Below are 24878 nucleotides of genomic sequence, written 5' to 3' on the forward strand. Positions count from 1 at the left end.
TAAGGAGAACAAAGGCCACTATAAGAAAATAGCATGGTAAATCTGATTTTAGGCTTTCAGAGAGTGAAAACTGTGAATCACTTCTTACAGTGCCTGGCCAGACTGTATACATGGTAGATGTTTTTTTTATGGTCTTATTTCACCCATTCTGATTGTGTGGATACAGCAAGTAAAGCCAGAATGATTTTATGAATAAGGCATGGTGTTAGGATTTAGAAGATGTGGTTTTCATTCCTATTAGTATGCCAAGTTTCACTTGCAGCCTCAGATTTTTCAGTTAATCCACATATGCTTCAGGTTCACATTTGTTCTAAAGAAAATAGGAAAGAGAAATCAAGTTAATATTTTTCCCTTCTGCACTGATAGAAACATAAACTTGCATTATTCAGAGACTCAAGAGCCACATTCTCATCAACAACACAGAATCAAGTGATGACATTGCAACAGGGAAGGTTGACTCTATATAAAATTAAAGTCAATGCATTTAAAAAATGGGCTTATAGCCTGATGTTTGTACTATGATAAGACTCACTAGAGTACAATAAAGCTTGATCATATGCAATGTAGGATAGTGGATTAAATTTCTTAATTGCTAATAATAAGTAATCCTTATGTCTCCAGGGTATATAGAAGGTTGAAAAGCAGCCAAACCACTGCATTTTCATTGTGTCAGTCTCCTTGGCAGTTCTCTGTGGAAGCATGCTGATGGGCAGGAGGGAGGTTAGGAAGAGCCTGTGGGTATGTATGGCATTGCTGTCAGGTTAATAAATTACGTGGGTCCGCTGCAAAGTGGGTGCATAGAAGCACATATTGTATATCCTTCTGTGACACTCCAGCGTGGCATTCTTCTGGCTCAGGGGATTCAGTTATTCATTGCTCTCTCCCTCTCTTAATTTAATTTGTGAGCTTATTTCACAGTAGTCTATTCTACTCCTAATGCTTCTACGTAACTTTCCAGAACTAGAAGTGTATAAAAGCAATGAGAAGAGAATAGACCCCTGAACTTGGACTGTATTTTTCACTGTGCCAAATTCATGTTTTACCATTCATAAGCTCTCTCTCTGCAAAACCTGTGCTGCTGTTATAAGATAAAATGTGTGGGTTTGGATTTCATTTTTCTAGGAAGCTGGATAATAGACACAGAAGTGACGCATACAGCCACATATCAGAATGGTTCTGTGTTATATTGCTGTATTTGAAAGTAAAACTCAAAGAGCAAGTCTTTCATTCTTCTTCACATTTCTTTAATCATTTTTTAGCATGCTGTGAAATACAACATACCATGTCATATATTTTTCTTCTTATATCACCTTGCTCTACCCTATTCTTATTTATCTAGTGAAGCAGGAGGCTCTCTGAGCACTTGTACTTTGCTGCCTGCTCTCCAGTTCCAAACTCATTTGATGTTCAGTTTACTGCCCTTTTTCATTTCATCTTGATGGCCCATGTCTTCTCTTATGCTTTACCATGGAGTGATAGAAGTCTTGGATGCCTGAGATGCAAAGACAAATCTTACCAAATAGGATGCATCCAGTTGTCTTCATTTCACCAAGGGTATCATTCTTCTTGAGACCCAAGATCCTTGTAAGCTTCTGCTGTAGTAAAACATGGGTGTTAACAAAGCAGTCTGGAAAAGTTGAGAGTTGACAATATAGGATCAAGAGCAACTATTAGTAAAAGTTGCTAACATCAGTGTCTTATCCTAGCACATCACTAATGTTGTGACTGGCATGAGCCGATCTGTGGCTCTTAGCACCGACCTCCTGGATGAAGTTCCTGTAGAGGAGGGAGAAACACGTCAAAACTGCAGGTTGTCCCCAGCTTGTCTCAGATCTGCCTCAGCTTTACACACTGAATCAGTGGGTTGGCAGGAGGAGATTAGCACTAACAGCAGTGTCCTTTACACCTGAGTCTCAACAGAGGTCTTTGCAAAACACAGTCAGGGAGAGATACCGTCATACAACTCCTCTCATCTTTGTATATGGTTTTGGGTTTTTGTAGTTTGATTACACTTGTGTCCAAGCTTTTCTTTGCATCCCTCAGAGATTGCAAATTCCTTTTACTTCAGTGAAAGTTAGAATCATTGACAACCCAGTGTTGTGAAAAGCTGAAGCTTTAGGGAATTAACAAAGTGCCCTGTTCATTTTGTCTTATGAACCACAAGGAAAAAGTTGTCAAGTTTGGAAATAAGAGGTTTCCCTTAAATAGAATATGTATGTTGCCTGAAAGCCTAATTTGGTGTCTGTAAGGCTTCTTTCTTGCCCTTATACAGTAATAAGGTGGCAATTTACAGTAGGGCTGCTCTTGCTTGGGCAGATTGTTCCTGTGTGTAGAATTTGGAAGTTCAGTTGTCCTTTAATTAGTGATTATCTACGTGATGAAAAACTAGTCAAGCTCAGGGCTTGAAATATCATAGGAAAACAAAAGTCTTAATTCAAAACTGTCTACGCAGTCATGGGACTTGTGCATTTGTCTTCCTAACAAAAGCTGAGATTCAAAAGTTTGTGATTTTGGGAAGAAGGTAGACTTTGTCAAGGCTTGTGATGAAACCACTAGAGGGGAAGACAATATACAGGATCTGCTTACTCTCACCATAACTGTGCCATCTCTGAAATTGAAATTAAAAGTAGTCCTAGGGTGTTTTTCTAGCTCTGAGCATAAGCAGCTGTGAGATTGAATACATTTGTAGGGTAGGTCTGCTGAATAAGAAAATACTATTTTTACACAGTCAACTTTCATTCTACCATTTTGTTTTAACTGTACCCATCCTTTTCAGTTCTGCAATGCAGTGTAATCCCTATTTTATTGGAGTACAGCATATCCAAGCGAGACACTGGCTTCATTCCAGTCAATGGTATTTGACATTGACATCAAGAAAACCGGGTTCTCATCCTTGTTACCAATATGTGGTGTTTGAAAGAGAATCTTTCACTGGCATTAGATCATTGCAGGCAGTTAACTTATAAACTTGTGGAAAGTATTTTAGGTACTTTCAAAGTTGTAGTGCATGTACACTTTGTTACTAAACAGTGTCAAGCTGATATTCAGTGTGCATTCAAAAATTCTTACAAAGCAAAGATTCCTTTGGGAACAGGGCGCCTCAGACCAAGAAAGTAAGTGTAAATCTAGACAAAAGATAAAGTGTTGGCTCAGATCTAAACATGAGCAGTTTCTACAGTGAGTATGGGTTGTACAGCCCCAGATATACTGGGGCCTCCAGCAAGCTGAGAAGGCTTCTCACTGGGTTCTCCTGCCCTGGAAAAAGTACATAGGTCCACAGGCAAGGGCAAAAAAAAAAGGCATTTTGATTATTTCGATTCTGCTTGGAGGATTTTGTTGTTAATATTTAAGTTAATTAAATGTCTGACCTATTGAATTATTTTCATAACCATTTATCCAACTTTAAAATGCATGAAAAATTCAATGCCACTGACATAGCAAGAATGATTTAAATGTGTGTTCACTGAGTGCATAATAATCTGCAGTGTACAGATAACTTTTCAGTTTGCTGCACAGAGATTTAGCTGTGCAACTTTGAGCTAAGTTAAAATAATGATGTACATTTTCCCATTTAATTTTAGATCCTATTTTTCAGTATGTGGGTCAACTTCTTAAGTCAGTCTTACATTGGTGTTGTTGCACAAAGCAGGTTTAGACTGCAATCAGGTCTTCCACATTTTCGTTTCTTTAAAATACTGTACTGTAAATGAGATTATTATATTTAGAAATACAGATGTGTCCAACAGTTCTTGTCTTCTTGCAAGCTGCACAACAAAAGTTATATTTACCCTCTGAAAGAAATTATTTTTACTAGTGACTCTTCTGCTGATAAATCTCTGGAGGTTTTTAACCTTTCAGGAATTAGAGAGTTTAGAGAGAAAATGTTTTTTCATCCCATCTTAATCTCAGTTGTAAATTTTATCAGATTTTGCTATCTCACTTGTCCATGTACCTTTTCTGCTGTGTGAGTAACACTTTAGCACAGTAGCTTGTGTCTGCATTTTTGTTTGGGGTGGGGGAAGCTGCCTTGATATTGAACTTAAAATAGATTGTGTGAGCCTCTGTGGAACATCTGAATGAGTAATTCCTCAGTTATGTACCCCAGAAATATGAGGCTTAGCTCCCAGTTTGCTCTGACCTGGAGCAGATTGATGCTACTCAAATGCAGGCTTTGGTGATCTCTGTTTCTCAGGCGTGTTGTGGCTGGCTCTGCTGCAGTAGTATGAAGGGTCTCTTGCACATTTTTCTTTCCTGCTGTCTAGCCATTGTGTGTGTACAAAGACAGTAACACACATCACGCATTTTTACTTAAGAGTGGGTGTATTTATTTAAACCGCACATACTTGCAGACCAAGTGTTTGGAATCAACTCAATGAATCATGCCAATGCAAGATTCATTATACTTTCCATTTTTGCCTTAAAACTATGCCTTTGTGAGGAGGGTTGTCTGAGAGATTTGTCAATACAGGTCACTGGAAGGTACCTCTGAGGGATACCAGCCCAGGTCTTGTCTGTAGAGTGCTCTGTATTTAGAGTTTTTGTACTCTTCATATATGGAAATTCTTCCTGCCCTCAGTTTATTTTTGATGCAGGCTTTGTTAATGCACATTTTCTTATCTTACATGCAGAATAAAAATGTGGTTGAAGTTAAAAGAATAAGTGACTGCCCTTGCACAAAGAGAGACCTATATATATATATGTGTTCTGAATATACATCACCTGGCCTTTAATCTTAACAGGTCATATGAAATGGTGAGCTGTGAGATAAATACTACCCTTTTCCTGTCCCTGATTTTAAGAGACGTGGAAAAAGAAAAAGATGACTAGTATAAGCTTTTGGCTTTTGAGTACCTATTGAAAAATAGTTCCCTGCAAATCTTATGATAGACACTCTTCGTTGTGCTTGTCAATTGTTTCACAGCTTTACACATGTTTTAAATGAGATAGCTGGACTACATTGCTTTAGCATTTAAATAAAGCCAAATTAGTATTCTGTCAGCAAGCAGAAGGGGTTTTTATACTAGAAAGGTGTAGGAGGAAGATGGATAATGAGGGATGAAACTTGCTTATACAAACACATGCCACATTTTCTTAAAAATATGAAATTCTGAACCATTGAAGCTTGTAAATTACTAAAGATGACCCTAAATGGTTTTAACATACATGCCTGTTCCTGGGGGTTTATGAAATTTTTTATCAAAATTATACAATGGTAACACATACAGGACTAAATTTTTAGATTTTCTAAGTATTTCTTGTGTCATGACAGTGTAATAATTTTTGGTTTAGACAGTAAGAAAATGTATCCCAGTGAGGAGATTTTGTGGGATTTTAAATAGCTAAAAATTAGATGCACAATTTTATACAAATAAAATTCATAGCAGGAGCCCATGATCACAAAATCAGTTCTTTCTTCAAAATGTTATTGAATAGCCATCCATTCTGCATAATGCTTCCTATTGGTAAAACAATGTGTTCTCTATACGTTTTATCTCAAAAAAGAATTAAGCAATCATACTATGTGTGGTTGTAAACTCAGTCGTCCTAGGTCACAGCTGATGAGGGGAGTTGGTTGCAGTTCTCCTTGCAGCACCACTTGTACACAAGACTGCACAGATCATGAAAGAATAGAAACGTATGTGGGTGTTTGTTCTCTTCATTTGCACGGTATCCTAGAGTTGCAAAATAAGGACAGAGATTGCTGAAGAATGAAGTGGTCTTTTTCTGCAACCCTGAGTGGTTATCCTGTAAATAACATATATAATAGACATTAAACATACATTAAAAATGTTCATTACATGGTTATTTCACTGCTTATGGAGGAGAGCAGATGCGACTAAATCAAATATGATTTTATTATTAATCCAACTGCTTCCTTCCCATGTTTCTGTGGACTTTTTGCCTTATTCATTGGTCAGCAGTTTTTGCTTACTCTTTTGTTGTTATTTCTCCCTGTCACCTCTGCAGTGGTCAGCTGGATGAGGTGGGAATATGGTTGCAAGTGCAGATAAATTGCTGAGCTGGGTGATGGGTGCTAAATAAATAAAGGATACCTTTCTAGCCATTGTGTGTGTACATAGACGGTAACACACATCACACATTTTTACTTACATTTTTCCTCCTTAATAAGGAGGAAAGCTGCAAGGGAAAAGGAATTTGGGGTCTGTTGAGCTGAAAATGAGATGTAAAGAGAGAGAGGGAGGTTGACAGAGAGGGAAGGAAGTTGAATTTGCAAAGAAGAAAATGGGAAAGTTACCCCAACAGCCAGAAGAGACAGATAAAATAATCTACTCTGGTTATCACAAATGCCTTCTGATGTCACCTACTGATATTCTTTAAATAGTTGCTTTTTAATTTTATTGTAAAATGTTAATCCTTCCATTAGCTACTTCTCATCTGATTACTATAATGACCCATTTTCTGGTCTTCCTATTCTTCTCCCATGTTATACATCCTCTTAAAATTCTGGCACTCATTTTATCTCTCGTAGGTTCCAAATTCTCATTTTGCCTTATTATTTCAGGAGTTTGCGTTGGTTGTATCTGCAGTTAAAAAGCAGATTAACAAAACCTAACATTTGCATTTTAAGTTCTCAACAGATATAGTTCCTTGTACAGTTAGCACTTAGTTGTAACTCATGGTGTCTCTCACCATCTTTTCATTTATGATTTGCACATGGTGTTTTGTCATTTGTTTGCTTGCCCTGAGCATGGATGCGGAGGCATCCCTGGCCTGTACAAGGTCTTATTTCCCATTGGTCTGTAAAACAAATGTAGATTGTAATGTTCTACTGATGCCTTACTGGTCACTACAGTCCGAGCTATCTCTGAAGATGAGAGCATTCATTGATGCCTGAGGTGAAGCCAGACATGAAGCATGCAGCAATGCATTCAGCATGATCCTGTTGGCAGCAGTGGAGTTGCAGGATGGCAGCAAAGCAGCTCCAAGCAGAAAGGGCACTCTGGGGTGGTGGTAGGAAAATTTGTGCACTGTAGCATTCCACTGTGCTTCAGACTACTCCACCCCTAAGCCTGCCAGCATCCTGGTTTTGAACTGGATCTTCTGTGTCAGTCCCCAGAAGGTTCTGCCAGCAGAGAGCTGTTGTCTAGGAACAATCTTGAAATTTCAGGGAGCTAGTCAGTGCACTGTGCTCTGCTCCCTCTGTTTTCCAAACTGAAATACACATTTTCATATCCTGAGCAATTCTGAAGAGCCAGTACATTCAGTGCTTTCTTTTCACCCAGGGGGTGGTTGGGCACTGGTTGGGAACAGGCTCCCCAGGGCAGTGGTCACAGCACCAAGCCTGACAGAGCTCAAGAAGCGTTTGGACAACACTCTCAGGCACATGGTGTGACTCTTGGGGATGGTTCTTTGCAGGGCTGGGAGTTGGACTTGACGATCCTGATGGGTCCCTTCCAACTCAACTTGTTCAATGGTTCTATGATTTTAAAATGTTTTGCTAATTTTATATATAATTCTGAATCTTCAAGTGTGAAGAATCTGGATAATTTTTCCCAGTCCATCCATGACATGCTTTGATGGGAAAAAGCTTCCTGCACCACTCTTGTGCTGGTTCTGTCCTTTGGGCCCATAGCCAGGGAGGGCACCCAGCTCCCAGGGCTCAGTGGGAACATCAGCGCTTGGTAAATTCCTTGCAATTGGTGTTCATTCCTGAAAGATCACTGGACCAACTTTAGGCCAAAACAAAGCAAAAGTTCCTGAAAATTAAGAAGTTGCCCACTGCTAAGTAAGCCTGCGGTTTTTAATGCAGAAATATAATATAACATTTCAAAAGCATATTTTAAATTCAACACAGTCATTTCCTTACAAGTCTGTTCAGAAATTTGGTTTATTTATGCAGTTGAGTGTCTGTGACAAATCTGTTTGAGAAGAAAATGTGGACACAAAATATGAATGGAAAATACTTTATGATTCAAAGATTCTTATTACAGCAGAAACAAGTAAGTTTAAATGTCAGGATTCTTAAAATGAGAAAAGGCTTACACTTTTCTGGATCCAGATCTGGATCACAAAAACAGGAAGAATTTAAAAACCCACATAAATGAGATGCATGCTTGAATAGTAGACTTTCTAAAACTATACTTAACAGTGACTAAATTTAGGCTTACTGACTAATTTGAAAAGCCAAAATGTTATTTAATTCTCTAGTACAACTCAGAAATACACTTTAAGTAAGTCATGTGAAGATACCCCAGGTGGCTACATATTAGAATATAGCAAATATGTAGGTTACATTATCATCTAATTGTCCATAATAAGAGTTTTTTTCTCTTTGCCTGTTATTCGTATAAATCTACTCTTCTGATTCATTATTAATCAGAGTTCATGTGGTGATTTGGTGTAAAATGTTCATGACAGGATTTCTTATGTTATAGTGAGTTAATGTGATCTGTACTTTAGCGCATGTTTGTGACAAGATGATATAGAAACTTAATTGGCTTCACAATAATGCCTCTGGCTATTATACCTAATACTATATATAAAGAGATATAAGTGTACATGTAAACTAATCTCTTTTTTTGCTGTAGCAAAACTTGTCATCCCAAACAAATGTGGGTTTTCATGGCATTATTTCAGATCTGAAGGGTGATTATTTAACATTGTAGTAATAGTTGTAAAATAGGATTAAAATAGAGTATGATCTTCACAATGCATAAATGGGCTGAACAGTTATATAAGATTTAATTGAAGAAATGTGAAAGTGATTTATTTTGAAAGTACAGATCACATGAGAGAATATAATGAGCTCTGAGTATATCACTGAACAGCACTATGGGGGAATAATTTGGGCAGGAGGACTAGAGCTACTGGATATTTGACTGAACATCAGTCAACAACAGAACACAAAAAAAGGACAGTGATATATGAATGTTGTGCATAGTAGCAAGAGGAGTGTGTATAGAAACTTGTAGATTTCTGTCCCCTAGCATGTTTCCCTTCATATTTCACCTGGGAAAATGTGTTTATACATATATTCTTTATGTCCACTTAAAATAAACTAGGAAAAGAAAACAAATTTCTATTCTTGGTAGGAGAGTTTTGCAAAATGGTATGTATGTTACAATAAAGGACTTGCAGAAGAAAGTAAAACTCTTCATAATGATGAATTCTTTTCATAAATTGGTGAGGACAGAACAAGAGATACAGAAGTGACCATTTAGGTTAAATATTAACAAAAACCATAATTCAAGAATCAGAGGGGTTAGTTGTTGGGTAAAGGATATTTATAGTCATAGGATCATTTAGGTAGGAAAAGACCTCTAAGATGATCAAGTCCAACTGTTAAGCTAACAATGCTAAGTTTAAGCTGGCACTGCCAAGATATTTGCTGAATTACAATATTTAGAATTATAAAAAGACATGACTAGAGATTCCACATTCCATGTGGTTTGGAAATCATTATAGATGTAATTCAGGGCCTCTGACTTCTTGCAACATGGGACAACTATCCTGCGGTTAGCTGAACCCACAGGTTTGATAAGTCATTTTGGTTTCATGGAGGTCCAAATATCCCCTCATGTAACACTGCAAAATAAGGACCTGCCGGTGTTACTGCTACTGATGGGAAAAGTGAGAAATGGAATCCTTGGAAATGTCTTTCCTTCTTTTGACTTTATGGTATGGGTTGGGTGGGGTTAAGGTAAAGAACAAGAAAATCAAAGCCTGGGCCATGGAGATGAGGGTTATCCTCCCTTTGAAGAGAACCTTCCTTTTTCAGGAACTTTTGGTAAGGCTGAAGAGAAAAAGGAGAAAGAGTGGAGGTGTAGAGCACATGCTGCACTACCCTGTATGAGGAGGCAGTCCTGTACAGCCCTTCTCACTGAGAAAATTCAAATAGAATTTGTAGCAAGAAAGCCTTTCCCATGACAGCCCATTCATTGGTGGGTTTTGCCAGAATGCTTCATTAATAATGGATCTGCCCAAACTGCAGATTCAAAAACATACATCTGTATTCTTTTTCATTTATAAAATAACTTCAAGGACAGAAGTTTGAGATGACCAAAACTTTGCCAGTTTTCACTGTTAATATGAAGTTCAGTTTATCTTTTTTTTTAACCAGAGTACAAAATCAGCCTCATGTTTGGAGAGCTCTTCAGTACGGCTTGCTTTGTTCTAATTTGGTTGTGTACAAAAACGTTTCTTCCTTAAGCCAGATGAATGTTGAATGTTTAATGAAGGAATCTGCATAAGAAGATGTGTATGATCTGAACTGCCTTGTGGTTTCAATTTCTCTCGAATCATACAGACAATAATCTTTTCTGTTGGAGTTCAATGTGTTGCTCAGAACCACATGGGAAGAACTTACTTGAGCTATTGACAGATGAATATTTTTGCTACTTTATTTGTATCCTTTTGTAACCCCACTTTTTGATGGTATTCCTTCCTGCTCTTACCTCAAAGCATGAAAGAAAGAGGTATTTTGAGAAATGCTTTTGCTGTCCCCTTGCTGCCCCTGGCAGAGTTAATCCAGCCGTCCTGCTGGGCTTATAGAGCCTGTTCTTTCCCACCCACAGTGCTTCCTCCTCACAGATTAAGAGTCAAAGTACAGTATGATGCTGGCTCTGCCTGTGATGTATGATTCTGCTCTGCCATGATGGCCATTGCCTTTTTTTAAGTTAAGGACTACCATTGATACCGTTGTGATAGCATTAAGGATATGAACAAAGCCAGGATATAAGGGAGAACTAATGGCTTTTTTAAAGCCGTATCATGTATTTGGAAAATGTACAAGATTTGGGGTTAAAAATCTGGCAAGCAACATCACAATCCAAACTGAATGTAGGTTAGTCAAAATTTCTCTCAATTTATTTAAAGTAGGCTGATCAATCAGGTTACCTGAAAGAAAACAGTATTAGTATAGATTAGATGTTGGAGTTGTATAGGTAGTATAGCTGTATATAGTATAGATTAGTATAGCTGGAGTTGAGATGAATTTGTAGCTTTTACGTATGCAGTAGCTTCTTCCGTTTGGTGTTAAAATATGAGGTTGGTGAAGGTGGATGGGGGTGTGAAACTTGGGGAGAGGGGCTGGCATTTAATATCATAATTGTTTAATGAGCAAAGATTACAAACCAAGGTAGTAAAAGATGTCTAGAAAAAAAATTAGATGGAGAATTTTTTTTATTAATTATTTTCATGCTAAGGTTGTATGTCACAACATAACCTATACTGAGTTTATCAGTTATTCAAAGTTTATTCTTCTAGGGAGTGTCCTTGCTGAAAGAAAAATGATGAAATTGGTCAGCTGGCTGTTGCTGCAGTGCAGGTAGAGCGATAATTGAGGACCCTCTTTAGGTCACATCATACATGTTGATGCATATTTCCTGTAAATTAATGAATTTAAGATCTTGATAGTGGTGACATTCCTGGACGGCATAAGACATGGTACCCAAAAATAAAGTTAATGCTGCCTATTACCAACATGTCACAAAATGTGTTTTGCTTCCTCCAGTTTGCCAAATGCTGTCTGCGACAGTGGTATGGCCAGGGCTAAGCAGCCACTCTGAAATAGGGTGAGTCCACACTCATTGCTGTTAAGACAGGAGCTGCTGAGTGCTAGAATGCGTGGGCTCATAGATCATGGTTTCTGTTAAAGCATTTGCTTTATGGCTCTTTACAGATTTTTTTTATCCTAGCTGCCCTCTTCTCTTGGGTGGTCCATTGTAAGAGAAACTGCAGTTTCACTGTAGTGGTTCATCTCATGTTTGCTTTGTGCTGCTGTAAGCACAAGCAGCTGCATCCCTTCCTCTTTGCTCCATATCTGGCTGTACTTTCCAGCCCATTTACTTGTGCCAGTGTTAGCATTTCTGTGACCAAAGAACGAAGGAGATAAGGAGCTGGCCATACAGAAAGCTGTTCCCTGCCCACCTCCCAGGTCCATTTTTGGAGTGGATGGCATCCCAGGAGTGAGATCCCTGGGAGGTTGCTCTGCTGCAGCTGCTCCCACTCTGCAGCCCAGAACTCTTCCTGTGAGACCAAACCCTGGTATTTCTTCCTGCAGATCTTTCTTTTAAGGAAGCAGTTCCACACAGTTTTCGTAAGATTTATAGGCAATGTGCGTGTGTTTTGGCAGTGAATTGGGATGGATTGTGGCCGTAGCATCATGCTGTCACTTCATAGTGGTAGATTACTGACATTACCAGTGATGGCTCTTGTATCAAAGCCTACAAACACTTTTCAGATTTTTATCGTTGTGATACTTCTACAACTTTTCCCCTTAAAAAGTGGGTGAATATTAATGCTAGCAGTAGAACAATAATACCTTGTCATGTTTGTAACTCTGGGATATATACTGCTGTAGACGATAAGTGTATTTTGGATTGCTGTATGTCCTGTGTGAACTGCTCCACAGAATGCTGGAGCGTGTCCAAGGGAAGGGCAATGGATCTGGGGAAGGGGCTGGAGCACAAGTCTGATGATGAACAGTTGAGGCAGCTGGGGGTGTTCAGCCTGGAGAAAAGGAGGCTCAGGGGGACCTTATAGTTCTCTGCAACTACCTGAAAGGAGGCTGTAGCCAGGTGGGAGTCAGCCTCTTCTCCCACGTAACAAGTGACAGCACAAAAGGAAATCGCCTCAAGCTGCAACCAGGGGAGGTTTGGGTATTAGGAAGAAATTTCTTCACCCAAAGGGTTGTCAAGCACTGGCACAGGCTGCCCAGGGAAGTGGTGGAGTCACCATTCCTGGAGATATTTAAAAGATGTGTAGATGTGGCACTTAGGGGCACAGTCTAGTGTTGGACCTGGCAGTTTTAGTTCTACGGTTGGACTCAGTGACCTTAAGGGCCTTTTCCAACTTAAATGATTTCCATGATTCTGTGGTTCTGATAGCACAGCCTGAATGAAGCCATAGCCCCTGTGCATAGATCTGGCTTGAACTAGATATTCAAGACTGGAATCGATGCTTTTAATGTGAATGTTTTACAGTAAAGAAAAATAGTTTTACTAAACTGAAATAATTGTGATGCAGAAGTAATTAGGTCTTCCTGCATATATGTGGTAACTGGTAAATATACCAAGAAGCTAAATGTGTTCTGAATAGCATTTCTTAACAACATTAGTTCTGATCCTTGGTCCGGGTTCTTCTCTCCAGTGTTTGGGTTTTCTTTCTGCATGTTGACAACAGTCTTTCTGCAGTCATTGTATATCTAAAGAATGTTGATGATTTAAAAGAAAAACCAAAAAATCCATAGAGGGACTTTCATTAAAATCTAGTATTAGAAGATATCTAACACTGTCTTGGGTTTTTCACTATTTTTGCTGCAATTTTTATCAGAATATATAATTGCATTATATAGAAGTAAACAATTTATTTCCAATCCTAATTATATGTTTATAATTAACTGATACTATTCCCATATTACAGAGCTTACCTTTTCATGACAGCCTTGGTTATGACTGTGAGCTAGAGTAATCTGCATTTTTACTCCAAGCAGTGAATGGCTGTTTTCTTCTTCTGATATTGTAAAAACGCTCATTACTCTATGTTATTAGATGACTTTTTAAAAAAGCTATTCATTTAGTAGACAAATGTCCCATTCTTGAAATGGGATTGAATGTTTGGTTTTTTTTCCTTTTGCTTGGAATTAATTCTGCAATGAAATTGAATCAAAATCAGGAAAAAAAGGATCAATTTTAGAGCTATCAAAATTTTCTATAGAGATTTTTATTTTATCTCTTATTTCTCATTACATGAGCTGTATTTCATGCTTGTGTACAGATTAATGTGCTTTGCTGGTAATTGCTTATTAAAAATAGATAAATAAATTTTTAGCTCATTATGAAAGATGTTGTAGTACCAGTAACTTTAATTATAATTTATCTGCTGTGTAAGTAATCCTGAAAAATATTATGGGATAACATATTGGTATTGCAATTGCTCTCTTGTAGTGCTAAATGATTAACATTGAAGACCTCAAGGAGCAGGTTCTCCTGGTCTCTGTGAACACACATTCTTCAGATCTGACCTGAACCAGTAACTGGGCCTGTCATTAGCTCAACACACAGGTGGAAATGCAAATCCTCAGTGGAGGGAACAGTCTATCTTCTAGGACACAATTTGGAAATGTGGTCCACCTTTCGAACTGTTTAATATTTTTTCTACTTACTTTCTTTGAAAATGGAATGTTTTCCTGTGTATACAGACCTGCTTAGTGCTTGCCATTTTTCACATAAATAATACTTGCAGCCTTGTCTCTTAGAATAGGTAATCATTGTTGTAACAATCTTGGTGTTTGCATGTATAATAGATCTTCAGGATTTCTGATTTATGGGGGCTTGAGTCTAACATGATAAAAATCACGTATGTAATATTTGTCATTACAGCTGAGGCTTGTGAAATGATTGAACTGTGACTTATTTCTTAAGAGGCCATGTATTTAACTTTTTCATTTAAAAATTGTTTTAAAAAAACAGTGCAGCATGTAGCCTGAGACGCATCTTCAGGAGGCAAAGTGGCCAGGTATCAGTTTTGGCCAGGTCTTATTGCACTGCATTTTCCTGGTATTTTTTAAGGAAATATTAAATTTATATTTTTTTCACTGAAATATTAATGGTTATTGATTACAAGCACAAAATTATGGTTACTGTTTTTATCTTTAGTGGAGCCAAAATACTAGCACCTGATATTTTCAGTCAGCCATTTCTTAAACTAATGAGAATTTAGAAGACTTTAATGACAAAAATGGGTTGTCTGGCCAAGTCAGGACAAACATTCCAGCAGCCTTGGTAGCACCAAAGTTTGTCCTGAGAACCCACACAAAAAGTGATGAATTCTCACCTGCCTCAATCTGACCTGGGGTGGCAATGGCAAATTTACTTGGAGAAGACTCTTGGCCTTTGTTTTCTCAATGTCCTTAAATGTAAATCTGCATCTCAGTTATTTATTTGAGTGATCCAGGACCAACATCAGTTCCTCATGGTAGCGTATAGAAATGGGGCTTATGAGACAGCCTCCAGCCTTTGTGAAATGCTGTCAGCAAGACAACTGACAAATGTTTCCAGTTGGGTGAAAAATTCCAGAGGATCGTGATGCATATTTCATATCCTTATGATATGAAATCATTATGATATTAAATAATAAGTCTCTTAAAAGTGTCTTCATAGGCATAACAAACACTTGCTTCCCCTGCAGGTGTGGATCCCAGAGAAGTTGCAGCAAGCCTCTGACCAGCAGGGTGCTTTGGTGCTTCTCTGTTCCCATGTGCTGAGAAAGAGCATAAAGTATCCCCGTGTGAAAAATGCGATGGAAGTCTAATATAGTTTGACTGGATTTGGCTTTGTCTGGTATTGGTAAAGCCACTGGGCATTCATAGAATCACAGAGTGGTTGGGGTTGGAAGGGACCTTGAAGACAACTTAATTCCAAACCCCCTGCCATGGGGGCCCCCTGCCACTAGACCAGATTGCTCAGAGCCCCATCCAACCTGGCCTTGAACGCTTCCAGGGATGGGACATCCACGACTTCTCTGGGCAACCTGTTCCAGTGCCTCACTATCCTCACTATAAAGAATTTCTTTTTAATATCTAATCCAAACCTGCCCTCTTTGAGTTTAAGTATCATAGCTGACTTGGGCCTATTTAATTTTCAAAATATACCAATTATTACACCAAATAATCTTGGTCAGTATGGGGAATATGAAGTTTTTTGACACTTTTTGTTTGTTTGGTGGGTTTTGTTTGTATGCTTGTTTTAACTGTTAACACTGAGAGCACTTCTATGAGTAGGATTTGTAAAATTGATGCTGAAAATTTATACAAGTCTGTTTAAACCTTTTTCAGATTTTCAGTTAAACCAGTCCTGTTGGTCAGGTGAGCTGTACGGTTGATCTGGGCTCGCTTCCTGGGTATTCTGGGCCCTGTGGGGCAGCACTGTGGCAGGAGAGGGGTAGTAATCAAATGTATCCCTTCATCCATAATTCCAGATAGCTTGGAGTTTATTCCAATATGACCAGCAGTAAAATGGTTAATAATATTGATTTTAGCAAATGTTTTGGGCTGTTTTCTTGCAGAAATAGGAAGATCCCACTTTTTTGGCTTACATTTACCATTTTTTCTTGAATTCTGGTGTCTGATGCTGCTACCAGAGAGAGAATCACTTGCACTGTTCCGATCACTCTTTAATTTTCCATTTCGTAGTTGGTTCCTAGTGCCCAATTACTGCTACACATTTAGTCCAGACCTCTTGTGCTATTATGATACTGATTTTAGCCCATACCATAACTTTTCAGATTATTCCAAAAGAAAGAGAATTGATATCTTGAATTTCAGTAATCTTTGTAATATTCCAGAAAAAAAAAAAATTAGAATCATGCACTATTGGATATTATTATTCAATTAGAAGAAAAGATCAGGCAGAAGAATGTTGCAGAAATAATGCTTGTTTTTAGATGGAATAATTTGTTCATTCCAGCATCTGCATGTACACAGTCATCAGGGAGTTATTGGGCTACATGTGTTTTTTTGAAACATCTGTCAACTAAGACAGAGATATAAATGCAAAGTGTTACATTGGTTATATTTGTGGATTTCTTACATTTCCTAGTGGAATTTCATTTTGTGTGATAATCACTGCAGAGTACGGAAGTAAAAATAAGATTAAATTTTTGTGCGTGTACCAGTTCTTTGGACAAATGACTTGTCCCATTCTCTTCTAAGTGTATTGTGACATCACATACATGAAACGGAGTAGTATCATTTTTGACTCAGGTATCCTGCTGTCAGTGTGGAAAGAAGCATGTCATGTAAGTGCTTTTTTTTTGTCCTTTTGTCCCAGTAATGAAGTAACAGGCTCTGGAGGGCCTTTAGCTACTCTGAACAGTTTGATGATGTTGTTGCTGATTCCTGCAGCCACACTGCAAAACTCATTTCATTGTTGTATAGTAAGTGGGCTACAATCCATTTGACAAAATGCCTCACTGCATGACACTTAAGTGCACTGTATTGACTGTCCTTATTCAGTGTTAGTACATTGTTACCTGATTTATAGAAATTACTTACCAGGAAAGCTAACTTGTGGGCTGTGTAAGTGCAAGATTTCTAATGGTTACCTGATACACAACATTAACACATTTCTATGGTAGTGCTTTAGGCAACTGTACCATTCCACACTGTTGACCTATATTTGTGATATTTGACATTTTTGATAAATACTGTCAAAGATAATCCATCACAGGATGAGTTTCCAGAGTTTCAGGATGTTTGTTAAACCCTCATAACTCAAATATAGAAGTGTTTCAGAAAACAGTATTTTACGTTCCTAGGTTGAGAAACAGGTTTGCCAAATAAGAAAATTGCTAGAGAGTCATTTCCAGAAGAATAAAGCTGTCTTCAGTTAATAGAGTATGTGCTCCAGATGAGACTGGGATGCAGCTGCCTGTTGCCTGAGTGATGCCTTTTCCTGGTCTTAAAATCAAGAGGCATACACAGTTAGAAGGGAAAAAGGGATTTTACCTTGGTATTTATTTTAAGGATCCTTAAGTGCACATGTCCAGGTCGAATGCACCGAAATGCACACCCCCAAAAGATCTAACATTATAGGTCTTACTAATTAACATATCTATCAAAGATTCCCCAATGAGAGGCTTGAAGGAGCCCCCCCTCCCCAAGGAACCTTACACTGGATGGTTCTATCTTAGTTTACAGAATATGTTCTGGAGAGGACCTTGGGGTCTGGGGCACACTAACCCCTAACTACGAAGCTTCTAAAATGTTTAGTCTCCTAGCTTGACAAATAAGTCTAAGAATGTAGGCTAAAAACACTAAGAATACAGAAGTTGTAAAAAGGTATAAAAGGTATAAAAGAAAAGGCAAAAAATCATCATGGCATCACGAGGACCATATGTTTCTGTAGGTTGCGTCGTTAACTCCCTCCCATTCACATTTGGGGCAACCACCATTATAATAGAAAAACAAAATGTGGAGTTAGCTTAGCAGTGCCTATGGTGTTTAAAGATTTGTATTACTTTCAAGTTGAGAACTGTTTTTGAAATAATTTAGTCATTAAGACCCATCTACTGATCTCTTATGTGTGCAGTCCCTCAAGACGCATGTCTTTTTCTCTCCTGTTGTTCAGCAGCTCTGTGAAGTCAAAGAGAATTGCTTTGTGTGTTTTGATATAGCTAATAAGGCAGTCAGAGTGCTGAGGACCTTGAAACAACCCAAAGAACTTTAGCTTGGCTTAAAAAATCTCTGGATAAATGATCTTGTTGATGGGGAAGCATTATGAAAGAAGCAAGTTCGCTGAAGTGCATTACTTGAGTAATGCTTAAAGCAGCTGTAGTTCATTCACGTGTTTCATATAGTTAAATACAGAGATAAACTGTGCACCCTTCTGTTTAACACTCAGTGTAAACTGAATACATAACTAAGTCTCCTGCATGCCTCAGGCATTTCTCTGTGTGCTGCATTATCTCAGCTTCACTCGTGCTTCTCTAGATTTAGACTAAAAGGATAGCACATTAGCAGGGTGGTTTGTGGGACTGCAGCTTGTGTCTGCTGCTGAACTGCAGGGTCTGCAACACCCCTGTAAGCAGCCTCTTGGAGGAAGGCCTCCATCTGCTTCATGTCGTAGCCCATCATTTTGGAGATGCAGGCAGAAAAGAGGTTATTGATGTTCAACAGTATCAGCACAGAGACATCTATCAGAGGAAGCATGGATGAATTCATGTGCACATGGATAGGCAGGATAATGGGTGGATAGGCATGGAGACCAGAATAATGACAGCATGTTGCTGGACATGTTTTGAGATACTGGAACTAAGAGATGCAGCAGGGGAGTTGCTGGGGTTTGTTTGTTCTCATGAATTGTAGTTCTTAGTGCTACTGCTTAAGCTGAGGTAGTTGTTCATTTAAGATGCAGCATTTCCAGGTTTTTTTAGGGACTATTACTTTTTCTAGGTTGAGCAAGAACTTCCTCTCAACTGAAGGGTGTTGACACACGGTGGTCCTAAATATAGTGGGAAGTACTGTTTTCTGAGAGGGAATGGAGGCAGCTCTGGAGTATGAAACCACATGTACAGTCTGGAGGAGTTACGTAAGGACACTGCTGTTTGCAGAGCAGAGGCTTGCTGCTACAATTAGTGCTGCTTTACACTCTTTACACTACAGCCATTGTGGCCATTAAAGAATAGCATTGGAACATGATTTTTTTCCCTCTAATATTTAAAATTTCCTACTCACTGCATCTGCTCTCCCTGTTTTCCTGAGAGCAGTGGTGGTTTTGTATGAGGCAGGGACACAGAGAAATACAAATGAAGAGTAGTTGCAGTAAACGTGGGGCAACTTTTTGGCAGTATTCTTGGACTTTGGACAAGCATGAGGTGTGTGAACGTATTCACTGATGGACACATTTCCATTCAACAGAGATTTTTTTCATTGTGTCTGATAAAAGTAACAGAACTCCAGGGCAAATTTTTTCCATCCTGTGTTCCTTGCACAAGGATGATTCTACGTGATGCAAACTGTGGGACTTATTTGGAGATTACCTGTGTGTGTGAATCTACACATACAGGTAACCACGGGCAACCACCAAACCACAGCCAAAATGCGAAGAGTAGGTTTATTTCATTACCTTGCTAACCACGCCGAGTGACAGAGGGACAGGGACGTGGCTCTGTTCTAGCCAGCAGCAGGGGAGGGGAGGGGAGGGCTCCTGCCTCTTCATAACACAAGGCTACCCGCATGTCTGTGAGAGTGTGTTGTCTCTCCACAGGAATTCTACTTCTCAAAACAGGCAGAGGATAAACAACGTTAGGCATAATAAATGGAGTTTTCCCACACCAACATTTTTAGCATTCCCAGCTGCAAGGTCACTTTGAGCAAAACTATTCCCTCATCCTCTGCCAAATCTTCCAGTTTTAACCCTTTTCTAGCAACACTGTGAAAGGCATGGTGAATAGATTTAAAAGTGGTAACATTTATTCATTGTACAATTCCTGTTTTCCCTTCTTGCTCCCTCTAAGCGTTCACTGGCTGTTTCTCACTCTTTTCCTCATTCATCCCATGAATCACTTTAATGCTCATCATTCACTGTTTGCATGCACCTCTGCATTTCCTTCTCCAGTCTTCTCATCCCCTTCCCTTTTTTTCTTTCTGTTCTTCTGCCTTCTCTTCATTTCGTTTCTTCTTTACTCATGTTTGAGTCTATTTTTTTCAGTTTTCCACACCTATACAGGCTCTAGTTTCTTCCCTCATTTTACAGTGTTTTTCCTCTGATCTCACCTCTCATTTTCTCTGCTGATTTTTTGGCTCGCACAGCTCCTCGTCTGCTCAGCCTGTCTAGAGGACTAACTTGCTAAGAGGTTTAAAGAGAAAATGGCTTCAATCTGAATAGATCTTCATTTAATGACTGCCATGTGCTCTTTTAATAATGTGTTTTTTATATTATTTCAGGTCTTAAAAATTAGCTTGATTGGCCACCGGAAGCGTGTTCTGGCATCTTTGGGAGACAGGCTTCACGAAGATCCTCCTCAGAAACCACCTCGGTCAATAACCCTCAGGGTGAGTCCTCATGAAAATTTGTTTGCATTTCTTGACAAGTCAGCAAGGGTTTCATAACATTCACATGAAAACAGTGGCTGCTTTGAGTGGGGTCCAACTTACCTCATTTCGGAGGTGTACAATATGGACATCTTAGGCTGACCTACTCTGTCACACTTCCCTGTATGGCCAGCGGAGATATATTGACATTTTTACAGGGTGATGCATCTGACCTGCTTCAGATGTCTGCCTTAGGATAAGTAGAATCTTAGAAGTACCAGCTTATCTTTGTTCAAGAAACTAGCTCAGGTCCAGGGATGTAAAAGCTGCACATCTACATTTGCCCACAGGAATCCCAGCCCAGCTGATCGATATTGCAGGAGAGTTACCAATTTCCTTTTCTTGTTTTTGAATGTTTGCACTTACTTTTCCAACATGTGCTTTAGGCTTTTTTTAAGGAGAACCTCTTGAAATTGTTGAGATAAAAATGCCATTAAGGCGTCTCTGTATATCAAAAGTTTCATCATGTTTTTATTTTCATTTATATTCCCTCTTTCAGAAACCTTGTTGCAATGTCCCTGGGGTTTTTCCACACTTGACCACATTTAATCTCCTCTTATTACACCACCTTCACTCGGTTTCTCAATCCAATGTCTTTGCTTACTTGCTGTCTGCAACTCTTAATGAGTTGTGGTCTGATGACCAATTCCTACTGAGTTCTCTCCAACAGAGTTCATAGCAACATTTTAATTTTGATATTTTAGGTCACACCTTTTGCATTTGATTGGATCTGATTATTTTCATGGGGCTGCATTTCTGATGGGAATCTCATTTGGGATTAAATCTCAAAGTCAGAGAGTGTCTGTGCTCCCAAGTTAGATTTCCTGGTGTAAAGAGAAAAACAGAAAGACAGAATGAGGGCTTATTTTTAAGTGTACTTAAAATTTCGGTGACCAGCCTGTTTTCACCCTGCATATTCTCAGATGCCCCATACAGAAATTTTAGATCCCATCCTTTAATTCAACCTATTCCCAATGCCGTATTTAAAAAGGTCTGGCAAGTCTTTAACATGCTCTAAGGCACACTGAGCAAACATGTGGATGTTTTTCTTGTATTTTATTTTTTAATGCATTTTGTGAATGATTCCTAATGCATGGCAGGTGTTAAAACACTCCAAGGAAAGAGAAATAGATGAAAAGGCACACTTTTTTCCTCAATGCCTTCAGTACTCTGGACTGCATAATTAATTCCTCTTCAGCAAGTGAGAAAGTTTCCACAGTCCACATTCTTGGTCAGAACTGTATATTCTCAGTTAATATGGAAGAGAAAACCAGATGTCCTCCATCTGTAGTCAAAATGATAAAAAGTAGTCTGCTGCTGCACAGCTAGAGCTACTGATGCAATGCTTAATGTTATTTATCACCTCTTGGAACTGGAGTCTTCACAGAGAATCCTAAAGAGGAGGACATGCATTTGGAATAAAGTTTTTCTTTCCCATCAACTGCTACTATGCCATTTCACGTGAAACAAAAACAACAAAACCAAAGAAAGTTTAGTTTGTAGTCTGCAATAATTTGTGTCTTGAAAGTTGGCTTAAATAAACCGCTGCTGCTATGAGATTGATTCATATAGAGTCATAGAATAGTTTGGAGTGAAACGGACCTTAAAGATCGTCAAGTTTCAGCCCTCTTTGCCATGGGCAGGAGCACTTTCCACTAGATCAGGCTGCTCTACATCAGTAGAAAATACAGTTTGTTATTTAAAGTCTACTTTTACGTTCCCAAGCTCAAACTAAGCAATGCTAATGCTTCATCTTTTTTGACTGTTTTTGTATTAGCTTTTAAAATATTCCAAAGTAAAAGGTTAAATATTGAGGAAAAGCAAAAAATCTTTAAAATCTTAAAAATATCCACAACATATGTTATTCCCTGTTGTATGTTACTGTGTACTAAGGAAACACTGCTTCAATTTCAATTATACTCAAATATACTATATTCAAATATATATATACACACTATATATCTGTTACATATATATATATACACTATATACAGATATACTTTTCTATACACAAAAGTGTAGAAATTGCTGGATCTCAGGTTACCTACGCAATCTTGCTTTCTTTCCTGGAGTGCATGACAATCTTTAATTACAGGACCAGTGTCCATGTTGTTTATGGGAGCCCTTCCTCACCCAGTCAGCACTGGAGGCTGGAATTTATACTGGAGGACCAACAATTTAGGCAGAAAATTTGGAGGAGAAATGTTACAATGGTAATGATAGTTTAACACAATTGTTAGTTCACTGGAGACAATTCTGGGTTTTTTTAGACAAACACCTATGGGACATGAAGTGTGCCCAGGCAGCTTGGGGAAGGATCTTTTAAACTCTCTTCCAGCCCTGACCTTTGTGGTTCCAGCAGCAGGTCTGAGAGGGGATGAGGCAGCTTTTGACAGTGGAATATATGGTCAGACATCCCTGCAGGTCATGTGTCCTTGCATTCACAGCTGGGCAGAAACATGGCAAGAGTACCTGGTGACTAACAGTAGCGTGGTACTCGGCCATGGTAGCACCTGCAAGGGTGTCCATGCCTGGTCTGCAGGTTTGTTTAAGGAGATGAGAAGGTGGGTGGGAGTGAGGAAGAAGAATGAAGGAAGAATGGGAGAGAGGCTCATGATTGAAGGAATAGCTGTACCTATGAAAATATAGATTTACACCTGTTTTTTCCACAAAAAACTTGGATAATGAATGGGAAGTTATTTAATTGCCTCCTGAAGAGTCACTAATTGTATGTTACTGACAATCTCCATATTTGACTAAAGTCTTGAGTCTGATTTATACAAGTGCTGAGCACACAGTGCTGAAAATTAGATCAACAGAAGTGGAGTTTGTAACTCAAGCACTTGGGAAATCGAGCAATAGATGTTGTAATTGAGTGACTGGTACTTTCTAACGTTTGCCTGTGTGTCTCAGGTCACCCACACTAAAGCAGTGATTATAAAATGCCAGAAGTCACAGGGTGTGGTGAAAATGAATTGATTGACATTTGTAAAGCACTTATGAGCATCATGAATATGATGCTATTAATCATTGTGTCTTCAGAGCAGGATTTGAAAAGAGTTTAGGAGAGAGGTTCGGGGCCATGAAATGAGGCAGGAATAAAATACTGACTACACGGTAACTAATGATAACGCGGTGCTGAGGATATGACAACATGCTGCACAGTTGAGGATCCATCTGTGCTGTGAAGGACAACTTTGAGAAAATAGCATAAAGTCATACAATGACATACTGTTCCATAATGCAGAGGCATGGTAATTCTTTTATTTCTTGAGTTGGTATTTCTTGTCTGTATTGCCTTGCCAGCAATCTTCCAATATAGATCTCGGAGTGAATTTCCTCTCGGAGTGAATTTCCTCTTCATATGCAGTTTGATAAAATATGAAAAGCTCGATGAGGGCTGGAATCTCTGTGTTCATCTGTCAGTTTGATACACTGGTGGCCCTATCAACCTGCAACAGTGGGTGAATCCTGATTCAGAGCAGAGATTCTGCAGTAGGTAGCAGTCACTGGAGAGGATCTTGTTTGGTGCCCCTGTACTCAGGTTATTTTCAGAGCAGAGGTGTGTGCACCATGTTGTTAGGCCCAGGGAGGGTGGGTTTTAGAGATTATGCCTCACCAAACTTCCTGAGCATGTGCAGACTACAGCTTTTCAGAAGCTTTTAACTGGGCCAAATGTAGGTGGATTTTTGTGAAGGAGGGAAAAGATTATTCCTAAGAGGAAAACACTCTTTTCTTTGCCCTGGGAAATGTCAAGATCATAAAAATGTCAGATCATAGAAAAGCTGGAGAATTTTTTAAAAAAAATTTTAATCCCAGTTAATTAAAAATTACTAAAGAGCTATATTTTCCTAGCATTTTTCTTGTTGGCAACATGAAAAATACTAATCTATTACTTTGATTTCAAGGAATAATGTCATATAGACTTCTACACTTCAAATATTGACATCAGGCATTACTATGACTGGAACTTTCCTTTCCATTTGGAAGAGATTGCAACTCTCTGATTTCTTACAACAGATCTTGTTTCTTAACAGCATGGAGTAAAGTACCTTGATGCTTTTCAGAACTGGGCTTGCTTCAGTGTAATAATGCATGAATCATCCACTTTAATTCTCTCTTTAAAGAAAAACGCAGCACTTTTTTCCCTTCCACACTGGAGCAGGTTTTGCTTGCACCACTATCTTCAGGTCCCCTCTGGTTGCTCTGTGTTGGAAGTAGAGCATTACAGCAGCAGGTGGTTTGGAGAATCTCTGCACTGTGTGAACATACTCCTGGGTACATTCTGCCCAGTAACCTACATCATGAGAGAGGAACATTTCCC

General features: G+C 38.8%; 1 protein-coding gene across 8 annotated transcripts in view; it reads left to right on the forward strand.

The window, feature by feature from the left end:
- The window catches only part of ANKS1B (ankyrin repeat and sterile alpha motif domain containing 1B), a 413548-nt gene that overhangs the window by 342961 nt on the left and 45709 nt on the right, over nucleotides 1-24878 (forward strand). For all 8 annotated transcript variants that reach the window (XM_017737794.1, XM_017737792.1, XM_017737791.1 and 5 more), the window contains one exon: nucleotides 20408-20515. In XM_017737794.1, coding sequence (XP_017593283.1) covers nucleotides 20408-20515 — 108 coding nt within the window. The remainder of the gene's footprint in view (nucleotides 1-20407; nucleotides 20516-24878) is intronic.

Source organism: Corvus brachyrhynchos, unplaced genomic scaffold, assembly GCF_000691975.1.
Source record: "Corvus brachyrhynchos isolate BGI_N302 unplaced genomic scaffold, ASM69197v1 scaffold56, whole genome shotgun sequence".
NCBI lineage: Eukaryota > Metazoa > Chordata > Aves > Passeriformes > Corvidae > Corvus > Corvus brachyrhynchos.